Source organism: Triturus cristatus, chromosome 12 (assembly GCF_964204655.1).
Source record: "Triturus cristatus chromosome 12, aTriCri1.1, whole genome shotgun sequence".
NCBI lineage: Eukaryota > Metazoa > Chordata > Amphibia > Caudata > Salamandridae > Triturus > Triturus cristatus.
In genome coordinates this window covers 41593754-41619220 of record NC_140595.1, presented here as the reverse complement: position 1 = coordinate 41619220, position 25467 = coordinate 41593754, and the positions used below count along the sequence as shown (strand labels likewise).

Here is a 25467-nt window from a genome sequence, read left to right as displayed (position 1 = left end):
CAGAACAGAAAGAAATGAGGCATTGGGGTGTGCTGCGATGTCTAGAGAATTACAACTTACCTTAATTTGCCTAGATGACCTTTACTATTGGATACACCAGGGTGAGTCAGTCGAGAACATCATAAAAATGAATTAATAGCTTATATCCTCTCTGGCAAAACATGTATGCTCTAATCCTTCTACGTTATTTAAAGTTCATCTTCCTGTGCCACCTACTTATCTGTAGAGCATGGACCTTACTATAGGGCAACAAAACACTTGTAAATTATGTGACAAAGTGCATGGTATGTCTGGCTGTTAACTGCAGCTAACTAGAATGTGTGTGCTGGCCTTTCGATCTTCATTGTACATTTCCAAAATATGCTGTGGATAATGGCTTTGGTTTCAATGTGAAATCTCCAGTTTTGGTCTTCATTTTTGGACTAAGTTGGTGGACTAGATTTTGTGCCATTTCGTGACTGTTTGAACCGTTGAAGAACAAAGACCTATACCGCACTTGTTGCCAGTTCCTTCGGATAGCGTTTACCTAAAATACGGATGGAAACATGCTAAAGTTTCACACACAGTTTCTGTGGTCTCTTTGAAGGCAAAGCTCACAACTGTAAAATCTAACACAGGTACCTTGTAGATATGAAAAACAACTGGCATCATCAACTTGAAAAAACTGCAAAAAGGTTGATATTTAAGGAGACAATCTTTAGAAGACAAGGACACAATAGATCTGTGTCCTATCTGCTGAACTTCCCAGACTGTGACAGTCGAGATAAAAGTTCAGTTTTCCCTAGACACACTTTGGGTTTTGGCTCAATGTCAGTTGACAAGGCTCTCTCCAGTGACAGTATGTATACTCATGAGCAAGGACGGAGCACTTAACCAGGATAGCACGCTTAACATTGCCTTGAGCACCTTAAATGGGTTAAAGATCCATTTACATTGGTGTGCATTCTACCATATGATGTCCCTGTCAGTTGTACCAGACATGTCATTTTTGGAACCCCCGTTTTATTACGCATAGCATAAAACAAAATACCTTCCCCCAGACCAACCAGACTACTATTTTGCATAGGTTTTGAAAACATAGGATTCATGTGGTGAAAGGTTATTTTTAACCATACAGTTAAGATGAACTCCATCCCAAATATTTGGGCACACAATGCCTGTCTAAAAAAAAAGAAGAAAAAATAAAGATTCAGAATTTTCGATAAAGTGTACATATGTTGCTTCCAACACTAAAAAAGATGAAAGCAAAAATTAACATACAGACTGGCTTGAATGCAATAGATGTTTATTAATCATATTTTATTGATGACTAACAGATTTAAAACAGACAAAAATAAAATTAAAAAAAAAGGTAACAGTGGTGGCACTGATGTAAATGGATTTATAAAACTCAGAATAACTACTACGAGGGAAAAATAAAACGGCACTAGCAGAGCCAAGCATTCCAACCAGTGAAATAAAGGGAAGGAGGTTTACTTTACTCAATGATTTGCATTGCACAAAGCGTTTTACAGCTCTAGCCGATTTCAAAGTTCTACATACACAACTATGCAGCCTACCCAAAAGAAACAAAATGAAAAAATATCTTCTTTAATGTTAATAAATAAAACAGTCCACCTTACAGGAAGGAAAGTTGCCTGTGTCCCATTCTTGCTTGACAGTTTAATAAACCTAAATTTTGCAGGAGGATTTACTAAGGAGAATGGGTATAGTTTTATAAACTATTTTTGTTTGCAAATTTTGCCTATGCCATATTTTAGCTGCAAGGCTAAAAACGGTTTAATTAATGAGAATTCTATTTCTGCGTGGTGTTCAGCCCAAGCCTTACAGGCATAGAATATGCATACCATTAGAGTTTGTACAACTGAGACTATCGGACAGTCAGAAAATGGTTGCAGAATGTATTCTTTAAGTGTCCAAAACATCTACCAGAAGGTGCAATCTGTTATTATAATGTGTACATGTGAAAAACCAGCCTAGTCGTTTAATTATTGTGCACTTGTGTTGTTTGTTTTATACCAAAGACAAAAATGATCTATTTAAGAGTTCTCTGGTGTACAAAACTAAAGTGAAACTATTTTTAAATGCCTGTAGCCAAGGACTCTCACTCAGCTGAAGTTTGATTCATGGCAGATTAATCTCATTTAGGGTTGGCTAAAAAGGGCCATTGGAATTCTTTTGGTATGCATGCAATCGTGGAAAATCTAAAATAGTCTACAAAGTAAGAAAATGCTTTCAATGTTCCCATTTCACTTCTTATCTAATGGTTCTTCTAACCACCAGCATGAGTACATTAAAAAAAATCTCAAGTTTTCCCCCCTGTGCTCTGCTTTTAGTTCATGTTGCACCTTAAGTATCTCCTCTTACAAAAACCAGTACTGATGACAAAGCTGCATCCTGTTCCTGAATTAAGTGTCCATTTCATTATATGATGACCTACATGGACTCATTCAGCTGTCTGATTTAAACCATTGAAGTACATGTCGTGCAAAAGCCCCAAACCCTTCTGTTCACTGTACCCAGCTGTAAAGGTATTCTTACCAACAGCCTGCGTTTCCATGTTTAACCTGCTTCAAATTGTGTAGAGTCTTTACTTCCATACCTATATAATCCGCAGTTTCCACCACTTCTTCCCTATTTCAGGTGCTTTTTAATGCAGGATTCTATTTATCTTTCCGCTGAGGGCTGGAGGGTGCAGAAGACCATCCTCTTTCGAAGCGTACAGCACGCACTATGGAAAAACTAGTTTCCACATCATTCCAACATTATCTCATTGCAGCAAACTGGAAACAACGAAAAACCCTCCACTTGGAAGAGCATTCAAGCTCCATTTGATTATTCCCAATATTCTCCGTTTTAGGGAGAAGAGACTGATCAAAAAGTCATTGCTGCAAACTTTAAATTACACTGAACATTCCCTGAAATGTTGGTAATTAAAGTTTAAACTTTTAAAACACTTCTGAACAAGGATCTCCCTGATCCTTAGTCAAGATATAAGATGCAAGCTACTTCTAAAACTCGAGTCCACCTTTGCATCAAAAGTTGGATTAAACCAGCTTTTAGTGAACAACCCATTCTGAGTGGTGCCCACAATGGCATTTTGACATGAAGGCAACAAAGTCACCTTTAAACAAAACCTACATCTCAAAGTTGAGCTCTTGACACCATGCGAGCCATTTGCGGTAGGTTCATAGCATACTTGATGCAAGATTCTCTGCTCCTGAAATGCCACCAATGCAGTGCTATATTCAGCTTCTATGCAAGAGAACAACTATGAGATGAAGATTTCTTCTCCTGCACTGAAAATCCTACGCTTTTCTCAAAGAAAAGTGGAACAGAGTGGTAATCGCTTAAGGCCCTTCTCTCTAGCTTATTTGGGCTGGGGGGAGCAGAGTCTCAGCTGACCATTCAATTCTATTAGAGCGATTTGATGGTAGCATTTTTGCTGATGCGCACAATCAGGTCCCGTCTTTCCCAAGGAAGCGCAGACCAGTCCTCCAGTTTCCTCTTCTCTTCTGTCTTTCGCCTTGTCTCAGTGTGCCAGCAGTGGTCTCACTCTCCGTGTCGCTCGCTCTCTCGATTGGTTGGTTTCTCTCGTCGTCCTCTTTCTCTCCTGTTGCTCTCACACAGTGGTGCTTCAGTTTTAGCAGTGGAAAACAGGTATCCGTTTTATTTTATTTTTTATTACCCAGAATAAAATGCGGATGAACTAAGCTCCACACAAGCTTAGCTCTTCTTCCTCATCCTAAACAAAAAGAAAAGAATAAATATCATTCTAAATTTACCACGCTCAAGAAAGTATGAAATGCTATTATATAATTAGGCTTACTGGGTCTGATGACAGTTCATACTACTGATCATTTTAGAGCTTAACACAATAAAATTTCAGCAACTTTTCTTAGCATGCTGCTACAAAGCATGCATGTTACTTCTCAAATACAGGCCCTTTAAAGAAGGTTATCAGAAGTCCCTCGTAAGTGTTGTACGACAGTCGTAAGCCAAAATACAAGTTACTTATCTTCTGTAACTCTTTTTATGGTGCATGCTCCATCTAGCCACAGATTCCTCCGCTTGTGAATATCCCCAGGCGCTAGACTGGATTTGGAGAATTTTATCCAGGAATTCCTTCACACATGTGGCGGTGCCATTCGGTTCCACATCGGGCAAGTCTAACCCAGTATAGGACGTCAGGACCCTCCTCTGCGCAGAGGTCAGTTTCTTTCAGATAGCTGCCTGTGCCGGACAAGGAGCTTTCAATAATCAGATTGTGCCTGTGTGTGGAACTCTAGATTGGAGTCTTGTTAGTACATACTAGATGAGCCCATTCCATGTAATGGAAATGTGGGTTGGTCAGTGAGGAATCGGTAGAGTATCCACAAGAAGGAGCATTACAGTAAGCAACAAACCTATCCTTCTGGAGTATACTTCCTCATCTTGTATACGGACACCAAAGCAGTACCTCCATATGTGGTGGGTTTGCAGACAGACCGGGCAAAATGCCCCTCCTGCCAGATGTGGCTATCCAGGCATTAGTACTTTGTGAATGTATGGAGAGATGCCCACGTAGCAGCCTTGCAAATGAACAAGCTTGGCACACCGCACAAGCGTTAGTAGCAGCTTTTACTCTGGTAAAATGAGAACCTACGCATTCTGTAGGCCACTTCTTGGCAAGTCCTTAACAGATCTTGATATACTAGACAATCCTTGTCGAGATGGTTAGTTTGTCAACAGCTTACCCCTTTTTCACCCCAGTGAACCCAACAAGAAGGTGACCATCCACCCAATGTTTTTTGGTGCAATTCAAGAAAAAGCTTAAGGATTTTTTTGGATCAAGGTAGGGTGAAGAAAACTTGCAGGTTGATAGACTGCACTATGTAGAAAAGCATAACTTACAAGAGAAATGGGGCTTTCGTCCTAAGGACTAGCTCGTCAGGGAGGCTAGTGCTGTACTGCTGCTGATCAGAGTGACACCAATCCGTTCATGCAACGAGCTGACGTGATCCCTATGAGGAATGTCGTTTTCAGACTAAGCAGGCGCAGATATCAGCTGTGCACTGGTTCAAACGAGGTAGACATCAATGAAAGTGAGAACCAGTTTAAAGTCCCAGGTAAACCATCACAATTGGCGTTGGCGGAAACATATGGGACAGCCCTTTAAAAGAAATGCATCACAACTGGGGATCTGAATAAAGATCGCTGAATAGGTAAACAAATGATGGCCAAAAAGGTCAATAGTTTACTTTAACTGCTGCCATAACAAGGTCTTGTTGGGCTAGTAAAAGAGAAAACAGTATGTCAAACATCCGTCTGTAGAGGCTGCATATACGGGGACAAACACAAGACCACAAACTTCACCCTGCGTGAACTGTTTTAGTCAAGGGATATCTGGCAGCCAGGATGACACCTACAACTTCAGGAGGAAGATCAAATTCCATCAACTGTTGCTTCTAAATTTCCACGCATAAAGATAAAGGTTATGCAGGCTCAGTGCGGGACCCTGCCCAGCTGCCGTGACAGGGAGCCCTCCCAAAGAGGCATCCGGATTGGAGGACATAGGTCGAGCCAGGGATTTCCCCATTGCTGGTTTCAAGTGGTCACATTAGGCTCGAGCGATAATACCACCATTTTACATGTTCACGTTTAAACTTGATGGACAAGTTACTTACCTTCGGTAACAATGTATCTGGTAGAGACAGCGTTTAGCCACAGATTCCTCAACTTAGAATTTCCCCAGGAGCCAGTGTGTATACGGAGATTTTCAGTAGTACTTTTGCGCGCCAGGGGACAGCGTTGCATGGCTCCGCCCTGATGTCATGACATTAGTGGAGCCATGCAAGTCCCTCCCGGCGCACTGACGTGAGCTTTCCACTGTGAAACTTTTCCGCGCCATAACGCATAGCCACCTGTAAAACTGGATGTGGGAGCAATGTGCCAAAAAAGGTAAAATACCTAAGAATTATATTAAAACAGGGGAGAGTAGAATACTCGCCCCCTAGAAATCGTCATAAGGGAAGAATCATACCCTCTAATGAGGCAAACAGTAATGGACATGAATGTACTGTAAATGTCTACATTCCTGCAACAGCAGAGTGTGCATGACAACACACACTAAATATGATCTATTGAGAGTATCAGAGGTAAAGAGGCACCCAAACAAGGAGAGAAACTACAAGGGAGGGAGAGAGGAATATGACCAACCCCCACACTTTAACATAATCAGGGAGCAAGAACGTGCATGCATATTTGAATCCACCACCCTAAAACGAAAGTCGTGATGAAAGTAACACCGAATAAGACGTCCTGGAATAAGACATCCTGACTTGGTCAAGGGTGTTAAGAAGATCAAACACTCATTAAGAAAGATCACTGGCTGAAAGACCAGTGGTGTAAGAACCCAACCTGAGCAGAGCGGGGAGGATGGGTGAGCGTCAAGGAATCTGCAGCTAGACTATGTGTCTACCAGCTACATCGTTACCGAAGGTAAGTAACTTGTCCATCTGATAGAGACATCTAGCCGCAGATTCCTTAACTTAGAATTAGATACCATAGCTATACCCCATAGGAGGAGGGTCTGCGACTGAAGTCGACTAGGTTCTGTATTAGAACTAGTTTGTCAATAAGATTGACCAAAACAGGTGGGACATCAAAGAGCAAGCATGGCTGTCATGAGAAACAACAAGCTCTGTATAAAATATCATCAATAGAGAACATCAGAGGCAAAGACAGGCTGTAGAGGGTAGCATTGAATCTTTCACCCTTAAGGAAGGGACAAAGGAAAATCAGATAATCAAAAAAGGGCCATTACACAATGGAGAGAAAATACATATGCTTCTGGCAATAGGAGCAAGAAGCTGAACTGTGTACTGAATCCTAGGTAGCAGCAAAAAATCATTTCCCAAGGGAAAGAAAAGCGTCCGGAAAGATTCGGAGCAGACAAAATGAGCATGCACAACAGTGGATGCCAACGAGAGACATATATAGATACAGAAGTCTCCTACGTGTGTGTGTGTGTATATATATATATATATATACATACACACATACATACCCATAGAGACATATATAAACACACATATGCATACTGTGTGGACTCCGGAAGCCATCACATACACACAGGAGCACAGCAAACATAGCAGCGACAGCACACAAGCGTCGGAATAAAGATACAGAAATGTATCACCCAACAGCTATGCTAACCGAAACATTTACAGCATTATTCTGGAAAAAGAATACCAGCAGAATCCAGACATATAACAGAGTTTGCCTAGCTTTACGTCCAACAGGTACCATTGGCACCTGTGAGAGAGGGCAAATGAAAACTATAGTAGGGCATACTATAGATATATATGATCTATATAGAAACACACACACACAAGATTAGGTTGTCTTAAGCAGCATGTTTGATTTTGTTAGCATCACCTGAAGTAGATCTGCGCATAACATTGGTTTTAATTAATGTGCTATTTTTAGTATTACATGTCCCTAACAGTTCAGTGAACTTTATTTATGCATATCAATTGAGTTGTGATTATCTCACATTCAGCATAGTGGGTAACTGATGTATTATGCATCTAAAATGTTCAATAGTATGCACTATGAGTGTTGATATTTGTAAGTGACTACAACTCCCACTAGCCTTTGATTTTCTATGTCCATGTATTTCTTCTATTTCTATAACTGGGGAGTGTCATAAATATCCGAATTTGACGGGCGCAGGTCAGATTGAGAAAGGCTGCTGGGTCAGCCGAAACGCGTCTCTTCAGTCGATGGGTATGTGTGTGTGTGTGTGTGTATATGTATGTATAGATATATATATATATATATACCCAATGTATAATATGACGATCATCATCTCTGAAGAGAGATTCTACAAAGGACAGCGTCTGGCCAGAAGTCAACCCCTGCATGGGAAATGCATGTGCAAAACAAAGCACAAGACATTGTGCACGACCAATGCTTCTGGTGTAGGTCCAACTGCCAGCAAGGGAAAAAGGGTCAAGAGTCATGGCCAAGAGAGGAAGGCAAAGACATAAGCACTTCTGCACCCCAGAGATCGCAAAATAGAGCATACTACAAAAACCAACACAGCCAAATGTTTTAGGTGTAAGTTGGACCAGTAGGAACCCTTTGTTTGCCAATATACCGTGCTAGAAAGTGAAACAGCAACAGAATTGGTTTGTGAAGTGGAAGAAACCAAACATGCCCGAAAGAGGCACTGGCTCTAAAACCAAGGGATAAAACTCACCTTAACGAAGCCAGTCGTGGTGAGAATCTAACAATGCTATGAAGGAGTCTGTCATCAGAGCAGGAACATTTCCACTGAGCTATCGCAGCCCGAAAACAACACGCATTCCACTCATTGAAAAATGTAAAATAAAAAGCAGAGCAACGTTACACTTTGTGGGCATACAACATCCCTCTTAGGCAGAGAAAAATTGAAAATATGGGCATAAACAGCTGCCTAGCTGCACAAGCGATCAGGGAATTAAAAAGTTCAAACTCAGGGTCAGCAGATGAAACAGAAGAGAATAGCAGTGAAGACGCTGCAACCACTAATAAATGAACAAAGTCCTTAACAAAATGAACACTGCAAAAGAATGAACCAGAGCAATATTCCAATTATTGAATACCAGCCATGAGGCGCTGGACTGCCCAATCAGCATGGCTATCAAAAAGCTAGTTTCCCTGATGGGATCCGTCATCACGTAGCCAAGCATGTTGTCTTAGCGACTGATATAGCCATTGCTCTACCCACGGAATCTGTAGTGTCTATGGCAGACTTCATAGAAAATGTTGCCAGTTCACGACCATCCTGAATTCGCCGAGCAAGGTCAGCTTTAAGTTCTTCAGGGAGAGCAGTAAGAAGACGCTCAACGGAATCCCAGAGAGCAAATGAAGCCCGTCAGAATATGCAGGACGTGTTTATAGACTTGAGGGCAGAGCTACTGGACGCAAACAAACTTCAGCCACATGTTTCCAACCACCGGGATTCACTAGTCGGTGGAAGCAATGGAGGTGAAAGCAAATGCAGCGAAGCTGAAGCTGTGTGAACAACCAGCCCTTGCGCCCTAGGGTAGAGGGACAGACAGGGTCATCCGGTGCAGGTGGATGACGGTGCGCGATAGCACGCTCCACGAGTCTCCCGAAGCAGGTCTTGCCCAAGACCCCAGAAGGATGTTGTATAATGACTCACTAAAAGGCAGCAAAGGCTCAACATTAGGGCTGCCTTGGTGGAGCAGATCCAACAAGGAATCTGAAGGCCGAGACACAACAGGGGACTGTCCGTTTAAAATGTCAGCAACTTTGCGAATGACCCTTGCAAATGCCGCACCAGCCTCTGTCGTTATTCTGGGGGGTTACAGCAAGTCATAGTTAGGGGACGATTGCAGACTAACGTGCCCTCCAAGGTTCAAGGAACCGTCTGCCCGAGATTGGCCAAGGGCATCCAAGTGCTCAACTCCACCAGTAGGTGCAGAATCTCTTTGCAACACTGGATGAATCAGCAGGGGTCTCAGCTATGGGTGGAGAAAATGGAAAAAGCGTCTGTCGTCGAGACTGCATCGTACCGACGCCCACCACCAAGAGTGTCTCTGCCAAGGGGTGTCGGGACAGTGTTGAATCGACGCCTACCGCTATGGGAGACAGAGGCAAGTCCTCTGCTGCAGACGCCAGACATCCTTTCAGGATGCTCCACCTGACTGTTTCCTGACATCAGAACTGAGCTGTGTCCAGAAGTCTCAACAGGAAGCCCCACTGGACTGTGCCCCAACGTGGCAGCGACTCCGGAAACGGAACCTGTGTGCCCGATCGGTGCCAACGGCGAACCTGCCAGTGAGCCCCCGATCAGAGTCCTTACCACCTCTGTGGGGACAGAAGGCGCGCCAAGGAGATGAGTTGACCCAAAGATGGCCTGCAAGGCTTCCACCTGGACCCTAGTCGCCCCTTCACCAGGAAACGGTGGATAGGTGGGGGCAGACTGCTGTGGAGCCGTCTCCCGATAAAGACCGGGAGGAACGGGCATCAGCGTCACAGCTAAGTGAGGCTGACGGACTCCGTGACTTCGACTTCTTGTGCCTACCCATGGAGGCTGAACAGCGTCCACAGGAACGGCTTCCAGATCTAGTCGCCCCTTCACCAGGAAATGGTGGAAAGGTGGGGGCCGACTGCTGTGGAGCCGTCTCCAGTAAAGCCGGGGAGCAACGGGCACCAGTGTCACAGCTACGTGAGGCAGACGGCCTCTGTGACGTCAACATTTTGTGCCTATCTGTGGAGGACGAACGGCGTCCACTGGATCGGCTTCACGATCTACTCCGAGCAGGAGCCCCAGCACGGGATGGGGATCGAAGCCACCTGGACTCCGAGCGGACATCCAGGCGGACAGCATCTTCATCCAGCGTTCTCTCAAGGACTTTGGCTTCAGCCTTTTGCAGGCGTCGCACTCCTCGGAGTCGTGGTGCTCCCCCAAGCACCACATACAAATGACGTGAGGATCTGACATCTGCCGGGTACAGGTCTCACACCCCTTGAAACTCGAAGGCATCAGCACACTGTTCTGGATGCGAAGGCATTGATAAGGCCAAAAAACAAAACGAGGTCTGAGGAACGGCTTCTCCTGGATCTACGTAGCAGCGCGAAAAAGAATAAAACTGACGTCAGCGTCCCGGGAGGGACTTATATGGATGGCTCCACTGACTAGATATCCGGGGACGACGTCAGGGTAAAGCCTTGCAACACCGTCCACCGGCATGCAGAGGTACTGCTGAAAAATCTCCGAATCCAGACTGGCGCCTGGGGAAATTCTAACTTAAGGTATCTGCGGCTAGATGATGTCTTTATCAGACATCTTTTCCCAAACAATAACATTTGACACACATTGAATTGCGTGCCTGTGCAGGATAATATTCTCCGAGAGGCATTTGCTTACATTTCCACTTCCTGGGCATATTATCAAATACCCTGAACATTCTGCACAAGGGCTAAGTTTACTGTGCAAAATGTTATTTTTTGTTATTGTCTGCTCGGCGACATAGCTATCACAATACAATCAACAATAGCGGTCTGACTGGGACTTCGGCATGGCAACATAGGTGATCTTTATTATATAAAGGACATAACTCCTTGTTTAGTTACAGGAGAATTTTGCTGGCACTGAGATGTCGCCCCATGCCGAAATTCCAGCCCAGCTGATTCCAGATTACCTCTTGTGTGGGATGATGCCCAACTCTCCACTAAGATGGGCACCCTGATGACACTTAGCCACAGGTAATGGGGAGTAAGAGCACCCTACAGGGAGTCGGCAAATTCACCCACCCCCAGGTACACTAGGATAGGTAACGCTAGGTAGGAGTATAATATATTACAGTAATTATATGCAAGCATGGTTATCTTCTTCACTGTTCTCGTAATGCTCATTACGTTATTCTATTGCTTATTGCAGTGCACATATTTTACTCAAGAATCACAATGCTTCTATAAATATTGTAAAACCATGTCGTGTATCTCTGTGGGTATGCATGAGTAACCAAATGGAAAGGTTCTGGATCTGTTACCACAATTGTTTTGGTGAGTCAGCGTTATGTTCTTAGGTTGCAAATTCCACCTGTTCCCTTCCCTGGTTAGTTGTACAGATGGTTCACTGTGAGCTAGCAGGACTAAGGCAAACCTATCCTGATGGGGTGAGTAGAAATCAGGCTTGCAGTTCTGATGTTTATGTTCTGCAACAAATGCACAGTTTTACTGAAAGAAAAACGGGTACGACACTGGAAGATGCTCTGTACCACCGCTGAGTGCTGCAGCCATTCGTGATCCTCTAGACAACATCAGCTCAGTTCGTCCACCCTGGCATTTAAAGGCCCTCCTAGGTGTTGTACAATTAAGGAAAAACCCTGACGATTCAGACACTAACAAAGGTGCAAAGCCTGATGGCGCAGGACCCACAACCCCACTTAACCCTGTTTTTTGCAGTAACACATGGCAGTAGTGTTGTATGTGAGAACCTGCACCTGTTCACCCTTGATGGGTGGGAGGAACACTTTCAGTGCCAAGTGTATTGCCTACAGCTCCAAACAATTGATGCAGAGGTGTGCTTCTGCATGAGACCAGTGTCCTCTGATCACTACCTCTCCAAGATGATTACCCCAACCCAGCCACAATGCAGCCGTCACAACTGTTAGCTCTAGGTGGGGTAGGACGCCGGGTTTGCCAATGGTCTAATTGCAGTCCAGTAGCCAACTCCACAGCTCTTTTGCAGTCTTCTCTGCCACCTGGATGTAATCAGACAGGTTTCCTTAGTGCTTACCTCATCAATACTTCAAATACCACTGCAAAGCCCGCATATGCCACCCGACATGATCCACAAGCAGGATGCCAAGACTCTGAGCTACCCTCACGGAGACCTCGGTCGAAGACTGAAACATCGGGTTCACAGCCAAAATGTCCTGGACTCGCTGAGGCATGTCAAAACGCTCCGAGTACAGAATGGCTCCAAAATAAAGGAGCCTCTATGAAGGAGTCAGATGTGACATTGGCATGTTGATGGAAAGACCCAACAATGTGAACAGGTTGGCTGCTGCCTGGAGGTGGTTTATGACTGTTTTAGGCGAACCATCTTTTAGCAGCCAGTTGTCCAAGTATGGGGACTGTACTTCCAACGTTCACCATCAGTTTCTTGAACACTTTAGGTGCACTGGTAAGGCTAAAAGGTGAGTACCAAGAACTGAAAGTGCTTCTGGCCTCCATGAAACTGAGGAAGAGTCTGTGGGACTGCAGGATGGGAAAGTGGAAGTAAGCGTCCTGCAGATCCAACACCAACATACCGTCTCCTAGATCCAGGCCATACAGAACTTGGGAAAAGGGTGAGCATTTTGAACTTGCCCGTCTCCTGGGAGACAAATGGGCCTCCAGGATGTGTTGTGGTGAAGAGGTATGTAGAGGTTGTTGGTCAGGAAGGGAGTAACCATTCTGGACAATTTGGAGCACCCACTGATAGATGTGATGCATTAAGGAATACTACCAGGTGAGTACCCAATGCTGGGGAGTCCAGATAAGCTAGTCAGCACCAATGGAGGGCGAGAGGGTGGTTCTAGGGTCGGCTCCAGTTGTGGTGTCAGATGAACCACTCGGTGGAGCTGACTCCAACTCCAGGACGGAAGATGACGATCCTGTGGGAGAGAGCGTCACTGTGAAGACTTACCTTTGCTGCTAATATTTTCTATGCTTCTTCCACTTACTGGATGAATAGGGTGGTGACCTTGAACAGGCATTTGACCTCTCCTCTTGTCACAGCTAAAGCCATGACTAGTTCAGACATCCGTTCTTAAGCCTTCTTGGGGTGCATGATAAGGCTAGACTCTTGGAGCCTGGAGTCATGGTCTGACTGCAAGCATCAGAGAGAGAGTGGAAGTCGGTAATGGAAATCTGTTCCTCCTATTCAGTATAAAACTGGTGGGGCATCTGTAGGTAAAAGTATCTATCAGAAAATGATACTGCTTTCAGTCTCAATTTCCGTATGTTCAAATGTATTTCTTTACCACAATCATCAAACTGAGAACACGAGGCACCTATATCCTCTATTCTATTTGAGCGCTCTTGGGATGAAGGTGCGACAAGGCCCAGAACACAAGGAAATGTTTATAGGGAGCAAGTATTTGAAATAGATATATCGAATTGTGAGTAATAGCCAGAAGCCAATTAAAGGAACAGGAAATGCCCCCTACATCAAAGACCCAAAAACCATATCTCTGTGACAGTTCTAAATAGGACTTGGGAAGTTTTAAGTTGGATGTTTAATCAGTAAAGCAGTCAGCAATAAAATTGACGCTTAAGACACTACTAAATCATGAGAAACTAAACGACTGCTAGATCAAATTATAAGCCAACATTTTCCATTTGTTCACCAATAGCACAGCAGTTGCAGGTCTAGAATATTTTAATTAAGGGGCAATTGTAAAGATAAAGTTTGTCATGCTGCAAGGCATTTACAGAGCAAACATTTTTTCTTGGCTTCCTATAGACCAGAGAAAAGGGAAGTTGAGTGATTTGTGACATTTAAAGAGGACTACAGCTGCCAAATGTCATTACGATTAATAAATATGGACATAGGATTCCACAAATCCAGCATTACAGAAAGAAGAACTGTTCGATGAAGAAATCTTGTGGCAAAGGGCTCATGGGGCTTTACAGTTCTGGGGAAGTACTCAAAGGTGTTTATGACTGACAGACAGAAAATTGCTGCTCAAGAACACAGACTACATTTCAGGCAAGTGCATACATTAAGGAAAGTCCTATTGTCCTGAAAGGGGAGGAAACGATTTGAAGCTGCTGTGAAGGGAATGCAAGTTAGTGCATAGCGCTTCCTACAACTAATCATTGTCAACCACAATTATTTTGAAATCCAACACGCTCATATCATCTATAGCAGAACAAATCCGATACTTCTTGAGTTTAGCAATTAATGCACCATATTCTGAAAAATAAATCCATATTGTATGCGGAATTAGATGTTTTAAAGAGGAAATTCAAAAGTTTTGCCTAATATTGTGGCTTAAAGAAAATCATTCAACTTGATACAGAGAACACAAACTACCCTGCATTTCATATTTAAGTGTTACTCAGCTCTGCAAAGCAATCTACATAAACAGAAAAAAACAAAAATGCTAGTACAGCTTTAGAGAATATCTGCTATGATTGCAGAGTATAGGATCAGAATGAAAAATTAAACAGCTTACACTCTAGTATTGTGACAGCCCTGTCACACCACCATGTTGATATGCCCGTTCACCCTGGTAAGTGGAGTCTTGCGACAGTGCCACATCGATCTGGGACTTAAACTCATCTCCAAGGTAACTGTCCTAAAATAAAATATGAAGATGGCACAGGATTTAGAAATACTGACATATTACATTGTAGTTTGTTGTAATGTTAACATTATTAAGAATCAAAGCTATTTTTAATCTAGTGCCAAAATTATAACATATACACAATCTTGAAGAGGCAAATGTCAGATTTTGCTTGGGCGCTAACAGAAGCCAGAAGGGTGAACACTGAAACAGCAGTTTTACAGCTAGTAAAATGTGAAGAGTGTAGCAAGGCCTCCATTTCCCTCAAAGAACTGTCATTTTCATTGTCCCTTTAATTTGAAGGCAGAACATTGTAGAGGGTTGTTATCTTGCCAACAGGTACTGGGAACACAGACTATCACTGGATTACAACCTTAGAGGTGCACAGGACTGGAGAAGTTAGGGCATCCATGTTCACAAAATATGTTAGCAGTTTGACCCATTTCAGTTGAATAATAAAAAAGCCATCACTTAGGGTAAGTGAGGAGCTCAGCTTCATTACTTCTAGTAGTGAAAACCTCACTTATGAACTCACCAGTGAAATTTCTATCACAATATTCACGTCGAGGCAACTAAACTACTTTTGAAGGTCTGGCTGAGTTTGATCCAGTTTGTTAATACTTGCCTTTAAACAGCCATACAAAGCTAAAGGGCCCCAATCAGCCCGCTTGTTTTGAGAGTAACCAACTTACACCTATTAAGCTCTCTACTTAAGACTCATCCTATTTCTTTATGCCATTCTGTTCCCATTGCCACTTTTGAATAAGATGAAGGTTGTTTTGGCATTCTGCTACAATAAAGTGCTTTAAGGTTGTGGCATTATAAAAGGTGTCAAAACTACTAAAGAGTAACCATTCAACACCGAATTTTATGTACCACTCATCAAAATGAGTTCCACTCCGACCACCAATCCTATGCACGAAATGAAGTGGATTCTTTCTTTCACTTTATAGTTTGTAAGTTGTGCATTACAAATTACACTTCTGTAGTTTTATGTAAAAAGATCAATTTTTTTTCAATGTGACAAAACTCCACGTTTTCTAAAAGGTTGCCTTGATTCGCATTTTGTGAACACACCAAGAAAAGAAGAGACTATAGCATTAAAACAACTATTATCTGACAATTCATTACAACTCAAAATGAATCTTTTCAAATGAATGTGATGGGTGTAGAAAACTGACGATACAGCATTTCATGGGTAATTACAGATCTAACCCACTTTCTTCAGGACATATAGAATAAGTTACTTACCTTCAGTAACGCCTTGTCTGGTATAAACAGGATCTAGCCGCAGATTCCTTACCATAGAAATTTCCCCAGGTATCAGACTGGATCTGGAAGATTATTCTTCAAGTAATACCCCTGGAGTGCCTACCTCTGGTAGCAGAACCTCTGGAAGCATACGGTAGAGTTAAGAGTCTTCTCCTCCCTGACTATCTCGAAATCGCCACAAAGCACAGTCCGCATGTGCGCCGAACGGATTGGTCGACGGGAAGTCTTGGAAGTTTGTGACAGCTGCGCAGCTAGGAGTTTCATACAACGGTCCCGCAGTGCCTTCGGTCGAAGTTGACGACAGGAGTCTCACTCCTCGGAGTCATGGTGCTCCCCCAGGCACCAAATACAAATAGAATGAGGGTCTGCGGCCAACATTTGCCATCCACAGGGCTTGAAACCTAAAGGCAGAGGTGGAGGGCACACTGGTTATGTCGTCAAAGTTAAATTAGGCTGAAAAACGGCCTGAGGAACCGCTACCGGTCAGTGTTGAAAGCACTGAAAATAATAAAATTGGAGTCAGCCCATCAAGGGACAGCTTATATGGACTCTGTTGACGTCACATCTGGAGGACAACGTCACCTCTACTGACGCTCAGAGGTACTGCTGTAAAAAAGTTCTGGATCCAGTCTGGCACCTGGGGAGAATTCTAAGGTAAGGGATCTGCAGCTAGATGTCTGATCACATTAAATATCAAGGAGTTGTATATGACTATACTGAGGGATGATACAATTAAGGTGACCAAAAGTATTATGAAGAAAGGAAAATAAATTGTGACCAATACTGATTTTTTGTGGGGCTTTTGAGAAGAATCCTTAAGACTAATTTTTCAAATTTAAGAATTACCTTAATCATCAAATTAAAGACAAAAGTATAGGAGTCACATATGTGCCAAGCGTAGTCTGTTTGTATGCGGGGATTTGGAGAACAAACATATCTATTAAATAGTCTCTTTAAAAAAAAATCCTGTCCGAGATTCACGGCTGTGTTTTTTATTTGGAAAGGTCTTAGAGATACCCTAAAAAGTTATAGACTAGCTCAACATGAGAGATACAAATCTGAGATTCACATCCGCGTTGAATAGGAACCATTTTGATTTTTTTGCCTATCAAGATAAAGAAAGTATAAGAGTTTTTAGAGCTAAAGCTGTATAAGAAGTTAACAGGAATAGCATTCTACACTACAACAGCTATCAACAAAAATTCCTGATGAAATAACATACCCTTCAAACAGTTCCTACGTTTACGGTAGTTTAAAAACATGCAGAATGCTTCAAGGCAGAATTTAAAAATCATGGATACCCAAATAAGGTTGAGAGACATGATTATAAGAGTGAAATATTATGACAGACAGCATGCATGAAGAAAAGCAAATGAAGCGAGTTATGAATAGTACAAGCCATGAATTACTCAAGAATTAGTAACAAAATAAAGAATTTGATAAACCGTTATTGGTCAACTTTAAATATCAAAGGACAGGAGAAATGAGAACGTCCGCTGTTCTCATTTAGAAGAACAAAACACTAAAGATCAGTCTGCATTATTGATAGATGTAAGAGTGGGACTAGAGAAAACTACGATCTTTAATGAGAAGCAGATTAGGGGTACTTTTCTTTGCAGGACCTTCAGTATTTGTGAAAAAAGGCCATTACAATTGATAAAATATCAGAGTGTTACACAGTCCATACATTTGGTGGCTAACTGCAGAATGAGCTATGTTGTCTACTTGCTCATATGCCCTTGTGATAAACCAGATGCAGGTGAAACAAGCATAGCGATGCAGTTAGGTTTGAGAGGAGTGCAACCTAGGGGAACATTTTAATGAGATAAAACACTCTGAAAATGTTAATTGGTTCATTCTAGAGGGAAAAGAGTGCACTGAGAGGAGATTTGGGCACAACAAGGACATTTAGTGAAAAATTCTTCATGTCTACATTTGCAAAGTATAAGTGGGGGCGAAAAATAGGAAAGAATAGGATTGGTTAATCGGATGATTAGCTTAATAGCATGGGAAAGCAGTTGGTAAGGAATAAAAAGGCATTTAACATTCCAACTGCTGGCTTAACCACAAATCGGTAGGCACCAATAGATTTTATGAATTGTAGTAAGATAAAAAATATACTTCCTCCTTCATGAAAGAGAAAGTAGATAATTTGTAATGAGGATTACAAGCAACTAGAACGAGTAATATCTGGAGTATAGTGAAAACAATATTGAGGATGGGACAACCTCATTTTGATTAGTATGTGCATTAAAGTGCCCCTTTTTGTCATGGTCACCCTCACTTTTTGCTACCCAATATTGATGTTTCCAATTGAAGTGCACTGGAAGCCTGCTGATCATGCCCCAGTGCCAATGCTTTTTCCCTGAAACAAGGTAAAATATATAATTGGCACACACTGTAGCACCCTTTTAGGTCCCTAGTAATTAGTACCCCCTGGTATGTAGGACAGGGGTACCTAAGAGCTGCAGCATGTCTTATGCTACCCTAAGGGACCCCCATACAAATTGCATGCAGACTTCATTGCAGGCTGTGTGATATAGTGCAAACCTTGTTAAAAACACATGTCACACACCCCTGTGTGCAATGCCCAAGCCATTGCATATGATATATGTAAGCCACCCCTAAAGCAAACCTTACTGCCGTAAGGAAGGGTGTATCGTATCTTATCTTATATGAGGACATATCTGAATGAGCAGATAAGACCCTGTGATGTCTAGTCCAGAATACTAGATATTTCTAGTGAAAAGGGAAGCCATGTTAAGGTATGTACTGAGCACTGGTCGTTACGATTTACCCAGCTGCATAATGGCTTCACTGAAACCTATGGTCAAACACCTTGTCTTAAATCCATACCGATTCCAGTATTGGATTTTTAGTACATGCACCCAGAGGGCACCTCTCAGCACAGTCTCAGTCCTCTACTGTGCTGGCTGACTGGTCCTGTCCAGCCTGCCACCACAGATTAGTTACTGACAACCAGGGGTGAGAGCTCGCGCTCTCAGGAGGTCAGGAGCAATGCCTGCTCTGGCAGGATGTGTTATCACTTTCTCCAAGCAGATGGCTGGTGGATCTGCATTTCAAGGCCAGAGACTTCAAAGCTTCTACCACCTTTGATGTGCAATCCCAGCTTCCTCCTGACCTGGAGGATGCCACCACCTGCCCTGAGGCCTATTTGGCAACAGGACAGACGGGAAATTAGCTATGCAGTAGGTATGCAGCACAGACAGGCTAGTCACACCCCTAAGGTGGGCTGCCTGATGTGCTCCACGAAGGAAGGGTTCCACCACATTGTTTTGGGTGGAACTAGGAACTCTGAGACTGGGTTATCCCCACGACTCAACGGAGATGGTCATATAGGGGGTTTAGAAACCCCAAGGGTAAGTAGCTCATTGTCTTCTACCCTTAATGGCCCTAAACTCAGTATTTAAGTGCCCCCCCCCCCAGACACCAAGAAAGTAGAATGACTAAGGAAGGAGGACACCGAAGAGCCGTAAGTAGCAGAACTGAGGAGCAGCAACTGACTTGGCGCCAACCATGCCAGCCTGCATTTTGTCCCTAACAAATGCGACAAACAAAACTCGTCCTGCAGCTGTTCAGCCTCCAAAAGCCTGGGAGGGATGCCAGCACTTTGCAAAGCAGCCAGCATCCCCACAGGGAGTAGCAGAGCTAATTCACTGCACCCTGCAGGCACCTAAATGTAAGCTCAGGTTTACTGAGCTGCTGACTCCCAGACTCACCAATGCAACAGTCACCAAGGAGCAGGTGTCCCGTGCTCCCAGAAGTCAGCCTAGTCTCTCCAGCAAGTAACGAAAAGCTAGAACCTCCAGGAGCACTCCAGCACCAATACCCGGGGTACCAGACTCCTTGCAGCAGCCAAGACGCGCTAGCGGTCCAATCAGGACACCACCCCACAGAGACTGACCAGGGACGTCAGCACCGCAGAAGCCATCACACAGAGTGGCCCAGTTGTCCTGTTGTTCTTCATCTCCAGGTCTGTTTAAAGATCAACAACATTAATTCGTTCTTAGAAGAGTTAAAGAGTCGAAACAACAAGGCTATCCTCCCCTTATGATTAAGAATTGAGGAACTGTTGGAAAAAAGACTGTAAAAATACCCAGTAAAAAATAAACAAAAGAAATATGAAGTGAAAGCCAAAAAGGAAGCAGATATTGGCCTGGCACATAAGTGGTCTCATCTCTAGGCATAGGTGCATTTGGCAAGAACAAAAGGTCACTCAGTGAAGAGAGCAAATCCTTGGAAAGGGCTGATTAACTAAAGGGGGATGACACGAAAGCCCCTTATGTATAAGTATGTATGGATTTTTATTAGGATTTAAAATAAAGAACAATTAGGGATGCACGATATACGAAAAAGTAAACCATCTTAAGCCTTGATAAAGAGGGTTTCCTCGAAACATGTCTCTTGGACCATAATAAGGCATTTCAAGAAGGATGCATTGCATTAAGTATTTTCAATAACATTGTTTTCCAATACAGGGCTGATTTTAAAGTTTGGATAGTCATTTAAGATGAAAAAGAAATGCCGTAAAAGTACAGATTTTTTTTTTTTACATTTCTGACAATGCGGAACTAAAAAAAAAAAACACAAAAAACACAAAAAAAACCATTAAGTCAAAAGGTTACCTGCGATAATTCTGGTTGGGAAAGACCAGGTTGGCTCATTTGAGATGGTTGGCTCATTGAAATATAGCCCTGAGTCAATGGACCCTGTGAAAATGGCTGGGACACAACATCTTGACTAGCCTGGCTGTTCGGCATATTTGACTGGTTCATTCCTTGAATACCCATGCCACGATTTTTTTGCCGTCCACCTCGACCAATTTTTCCTTTGGGCATACCACGACCTAATTAAGGAAAGAGAAACCCAGCATTAATGCCGTCTTAAAAAGCACAGATCATTTTTTTTCTTCCAAGAAGTTCATGGGTGGAAATGGTTAGATTTTTGCTTCATTGCAAGAAATCCACTTGCATCTTAGTTATTTCAAATCAATTACACCGCCCCTGTACCTCCTCCGCCTGCCATTCCTTTCCCCTCAAACAGTGCTTAATTTAAGCTGGCGGTTGCAGGTGGGACTTACAGGCACTCCTTTTTGGGGATCAGCACCCATCATATTATAACTAATCAAGAGAGGGAAAACTCAAAAGTGGGAAAGAAGGTGGAAGAGAAAGACATAAAAACAGTGACAAAAGGAGAACACAGGAACCAGCCAGCCTGAAATAAAGTGGCAGTGAGGGAATGGTGGTTGATAAATAATGCATGAAGTATAATAAAAACTACACAACCTTGGTATTAGGCACATCAACACTAAATAGTACTGGCTGTGGGCTTCTTTGAGTACTGGAACTTGTTCTTTTACAAATTAAGCAAAGGTCTTAAATTCCATCCACTAACCTGGGGAAGTGAATTAGAAAATAACTGAAATTAGAGGAAGGAAGGAAGGAGCTCACCTACGAAGACACTTGGAACAAAAGGATTTTTTCACTTTCACTGTATTCATACCTTTCCAACTTGTCACGCACAAAGACCTTTCTCTGGTCTTCTCAACCAAACACCCTTAATAAGTAAGATGCTTGCATAATAAATGGCGAGCTAGAAAAGGAAAGTTACTAACCAGCAATCTTAGTTCTTCTCAGGGAAATCCTCAGCCATAAGCATTGAACTGTTCCCACCAGCATGCTGGATCCCTAAGAACTTTACCCAAAAAAAGAAATACATCTATATAAGGTAAAAGACTTGCTTATGAAGGTTATGAGAATTTCCCTGGATAAGGAGGATAACAGTACAGTTAACTTTTCATTCTCCTCCAAGGCATTCTCACCTATACTTCTATGTACTAACTAGAATAGCAAGCTCATCCCACTAACCAGTTGCTACTGAAGATGCTTCTTGCAAATGGTGGGTGTATCGGGGAGGAGGCGTAGGCTGCGCCATCCCCCCCCCCCATGAATTGGGTCCTCTGAAAAGAACGCCGAAGAAAAGGTGTATTGAGAGCAACATTAGCACTGGCCATATTGGGGTTTTTCTTAATCTTTTCCATCATCTGATCCACCTGCAGTTCGAAAAGGCTTTACCCATTGAATTGCAGGTTTGGCAGATGCTTTTGTACTCTTTGGCAGACGGTGGTGCCTCACCTGTAGTTTGTGAGTTTGCTCTTTTACGAGCATTATACACCACTAATCAGTCAGGTAAGCTTACCTCTAATAAATATTGGGTCAGATGGTGGTGGTTTATACTTTTTGCCCACCCTAGGTGTAATTATGCGTGCACATGCAGGGTCTTTAAAAATATTGTTTGCATGGCACTTCATACCCTTTAACATGGGAATTGACTGAGATGTTCTGTGTTTATTCCCTAATGTTTCAAATACAAAGTCTTCTTCTAAGGCTTCTTTGTGTAAAGTGACCCCATGATATGCCACTGCTCTAGTTATGAGCTCTCGGTATGAGGTATCTGGAGGTGATAGTTTTGCAGGATAAAGATCAGGATCGGTGTCATAATCCTGCCAGGGGTCTGGTGGAGCTATATCATCATCACCCCCGAAATCTACATCTGGGTCTATGTGAGGGAAACCCGTATGTGTGATATTTAGAGGGTTTTGAGGTGAATGAGGTACCAATAATACAAGTGAATGTTGTGCTGGAGAAGGAGGAATACAGTGCAGGGGACTGGTAACTATGTCCTTTTACTTCAAAAGTATTTTCTCATGAATGTGCTGTTGGAAAGAGGTTTTCCTTTTGGAAGATGGTACTGAAGCAGGTTTTGTTATAATGTGTCCAGTCTCTGGATGAATGTGTATTTTTTTTTTTTTTTTGCTTTTGATCAAGTCTTTCTTGCATAGTTTGTAAAATGGGCTTCAGAAGGATTGTAGGACCAGATTTTTGTTTCGATGCAGAAGTTTTCTGAAACGAAGTTGTCTTTACTTTCGGTGCAGATGCTTTAGGAGCCGTAGAGGATTTGTCTCTGCTCATAGAGGACCCGAAAGGCTTTATCTTTGTTTCCGGTGCCAAGCCAGAGGTGGGCGTTTGAAGCGGACTCTCGGTGCCTACCATGGCTTACGGCAGTGGTGGCCCAGAAGCTTTTTGTTGTACAGGCTGGCTCGTAGTGCTCCGGTGAAAGGAAGATTACATACCTGGTGGTGGTTGGTCCAAGGGTAGTTGGAGTGACAGACAGTATTGAAAAGGAGACCTTTTAATCACTGGGCATTGAGTGGAAACCCAGTTATAGAGCCTGACTGACATGGGCGGGAGCAACACACCAGAAGGAGGGACAAATAGAAGTGATAAACCACAGAAAAGCAAGGATTTTGGAAGGGCACACAAAAGATCGAATGAAAAGCGGTGGGCATGCTTTAAGCCCACAAAATAGATACAGCATGTCCCAGAGAGAGAGAGAGCGCATGCGCTGCTTAGGTGAGGCCTAAAAACTTTTGTTCCTTCTTTGTAATACGTACATATGGACAGTTGTCTATCTTCAATGTGCAAGACTTGCTCACAGTTACAGCTTCTAAATGTGCAATAAAACTAGTGATTAAGGGAAAAGAAAACTAGGAAAAGTGCATTACTAAATCAAGGTCTGGGGGTGAGATGTAGAAAACCTGACAAACGTGTTTAATCTGGACTTTGAGTGAATACAAAATTGCATGAGTTTGTATACCTGCAGCTGGACCATTTGCCTGGCCAAAGTATCCCGGTGGTGGCATTGGTGGCATCACAAGATTGAAAGGAATGGGAATGTTCATAGCAGCCACATGGCTCGGCCCAGAACTTATCATGCCAATCTGATCATGAGTTTGGAAGTACATATTTGAAGGCCTTCCTGTGTGGGGGAAAAAAAAAAAAAAAAAAATCAACCGTTTAGTCATAATATATTACAAAGGTCTCTAGAATACAGGGAGTAACCATGGAAAAGGCAAGCATACCTCAACATATTTAAAATACAGATTGCAAAGTAAATGTATATGTCAGATGACCATCCAAGTGCAACATGAATATTTTTTCACAAAGAATGGACATCTCCATACACGAAAATATAGTTAGCATATCTACTGACCAGTGGATTGGTAGCAGTGTAAAGGTTACAGACCAGGTGGGTAAAACTAGAATATAATTAGGGCTCCCGGTTTTACTTTTTAAAAAAAAATATTTCCGTCTGTATTTCTCCAGATTTTGGTATTTATCCATATTTATTTTGTGTTTTGAGATTAAATGGTGCCATAAAATGGTATAGTTCCTGTTAGACCTGCCAGCCCTTGGCTGCCCCCTCCTCATTTTTTTCTTCCTTTTCACCCTTTTGCCTTCTAATTTTTCTGTCCACTAGCTTTTTGGGATGTTGACGTAGAGGCTTTGGGCGCCCCATTTTCACTAACTGGGGGTGAGGCGCAAGGTGCTTCACTAAAATGAAGGGAGGGAGAGAGTTTCTTCACAAAATCGTGGACTAAACTGTCACCTCAGAACCTGGGCCATAGACTGTCATGAGAGGTTCCAGAACCTTCTGGACCACTCTGGCCAGTCAGGGCCCAGGTTATAAATAGAGGTGAGGTGCGTCGGCCATTTTAGAAGAAGGTGTGCTGTGAGGTAGTCAGGAGTAAGGTGGGGAGGTGGCTGCGCTAGAGAGGGAAATTGACAGTTCTTAGGGTCTGCGTTACTTCCCTCCTCAGCTGATACCACCCTCGACCTCTTGACCTGTCCCTGTCCACGGCCACTGACTCTGGGGTCACATTTACCTTAGGCGCTCCTGTTTAGTCAGGACCTCTGAAGGAAGACAAGGTAAAGAGTCACCGCCCTTGGCTACATCTCCCACACCCCTGCTGCTGCCTGGAATTCTGGATTAATCCGGACCTATTGACTGAAGGGAAGGTGACCTTGTCGTAGACCCAGGAAATTGGTTGACTGATTCAACTGCCCCGGTGTGCAGATCTCCTCCTTAATTTCAGCCACCCCTGTCGTGAGTCCCTATCTGGAAACACTCACCGCCGCAGCCCAGGGGTCAGAAGGTTGTCTGATGTCACCTGCAACTCCCCAAGAGTCCGCCAGAGAGTGGGGCCCGTCGGACTGTGGAGCTCAGAGGAGCGAGACTTCAATCAGCTGGGAAGTCCCGCAAGTAGGGAAACCCTTGGGGAGGTGGGCAGAGGGTGTGGTGCCCTGATTTCGCCCCCCCCCCTCCTGAAGAGATCTCCCCTTGAGCACGGTGAGCCCCCGTCCCGTAGGGAGAAGAAATTCAGCTCCAGGCTCCTCTGAACTCCCCCATGTGGAAGACGCAGTTCTCAAATAGTAAGCTGGGCATTGTGGGGGGGGGGAGGGGGGGGGGGGGGGGGGTGGTACAGGAGTCTGCGAAA

General features: G+C 43.3%; 1 protein-coding gene across 3 annotated transcripts in view; it reads right to left on the bottom strand.

The window, feature by feature from the left end:
• Positions 1–1268: 1268 nt before the first annotated feature.
• The window catches only part of UPF1 (UPF1 RNA helicase and ATPase), a 217924-nt gene continuing 193725 nt past the window's right edge, over positions 1269–25467 (bottom strand). For all 3 annotated transcript variants that reach the window (XM_085638726.1, XM_085638724.1, XM_085638725.1), the window contains exons 21-24: positions 23787–23948; positions 20756–20976; positions 14727–14849; positions 1269–3745 (exon numbers count right to left, since the gene is read on the bottom strand). In XM_085638726.1, coding sequence (XP_085494852.1) covers positions 14730–14849; positions 20756–20976; positions 23787–23948 — 503 coding nt within the window. In that variant the 3' untranslated portion in view covers positions 1269–3745; positions 14727–14729. The remainder of the gene's footprint in view (positions 3746–14726; positions 14850–20755; positions 20977–23786; positions 23949–25467) is intronic.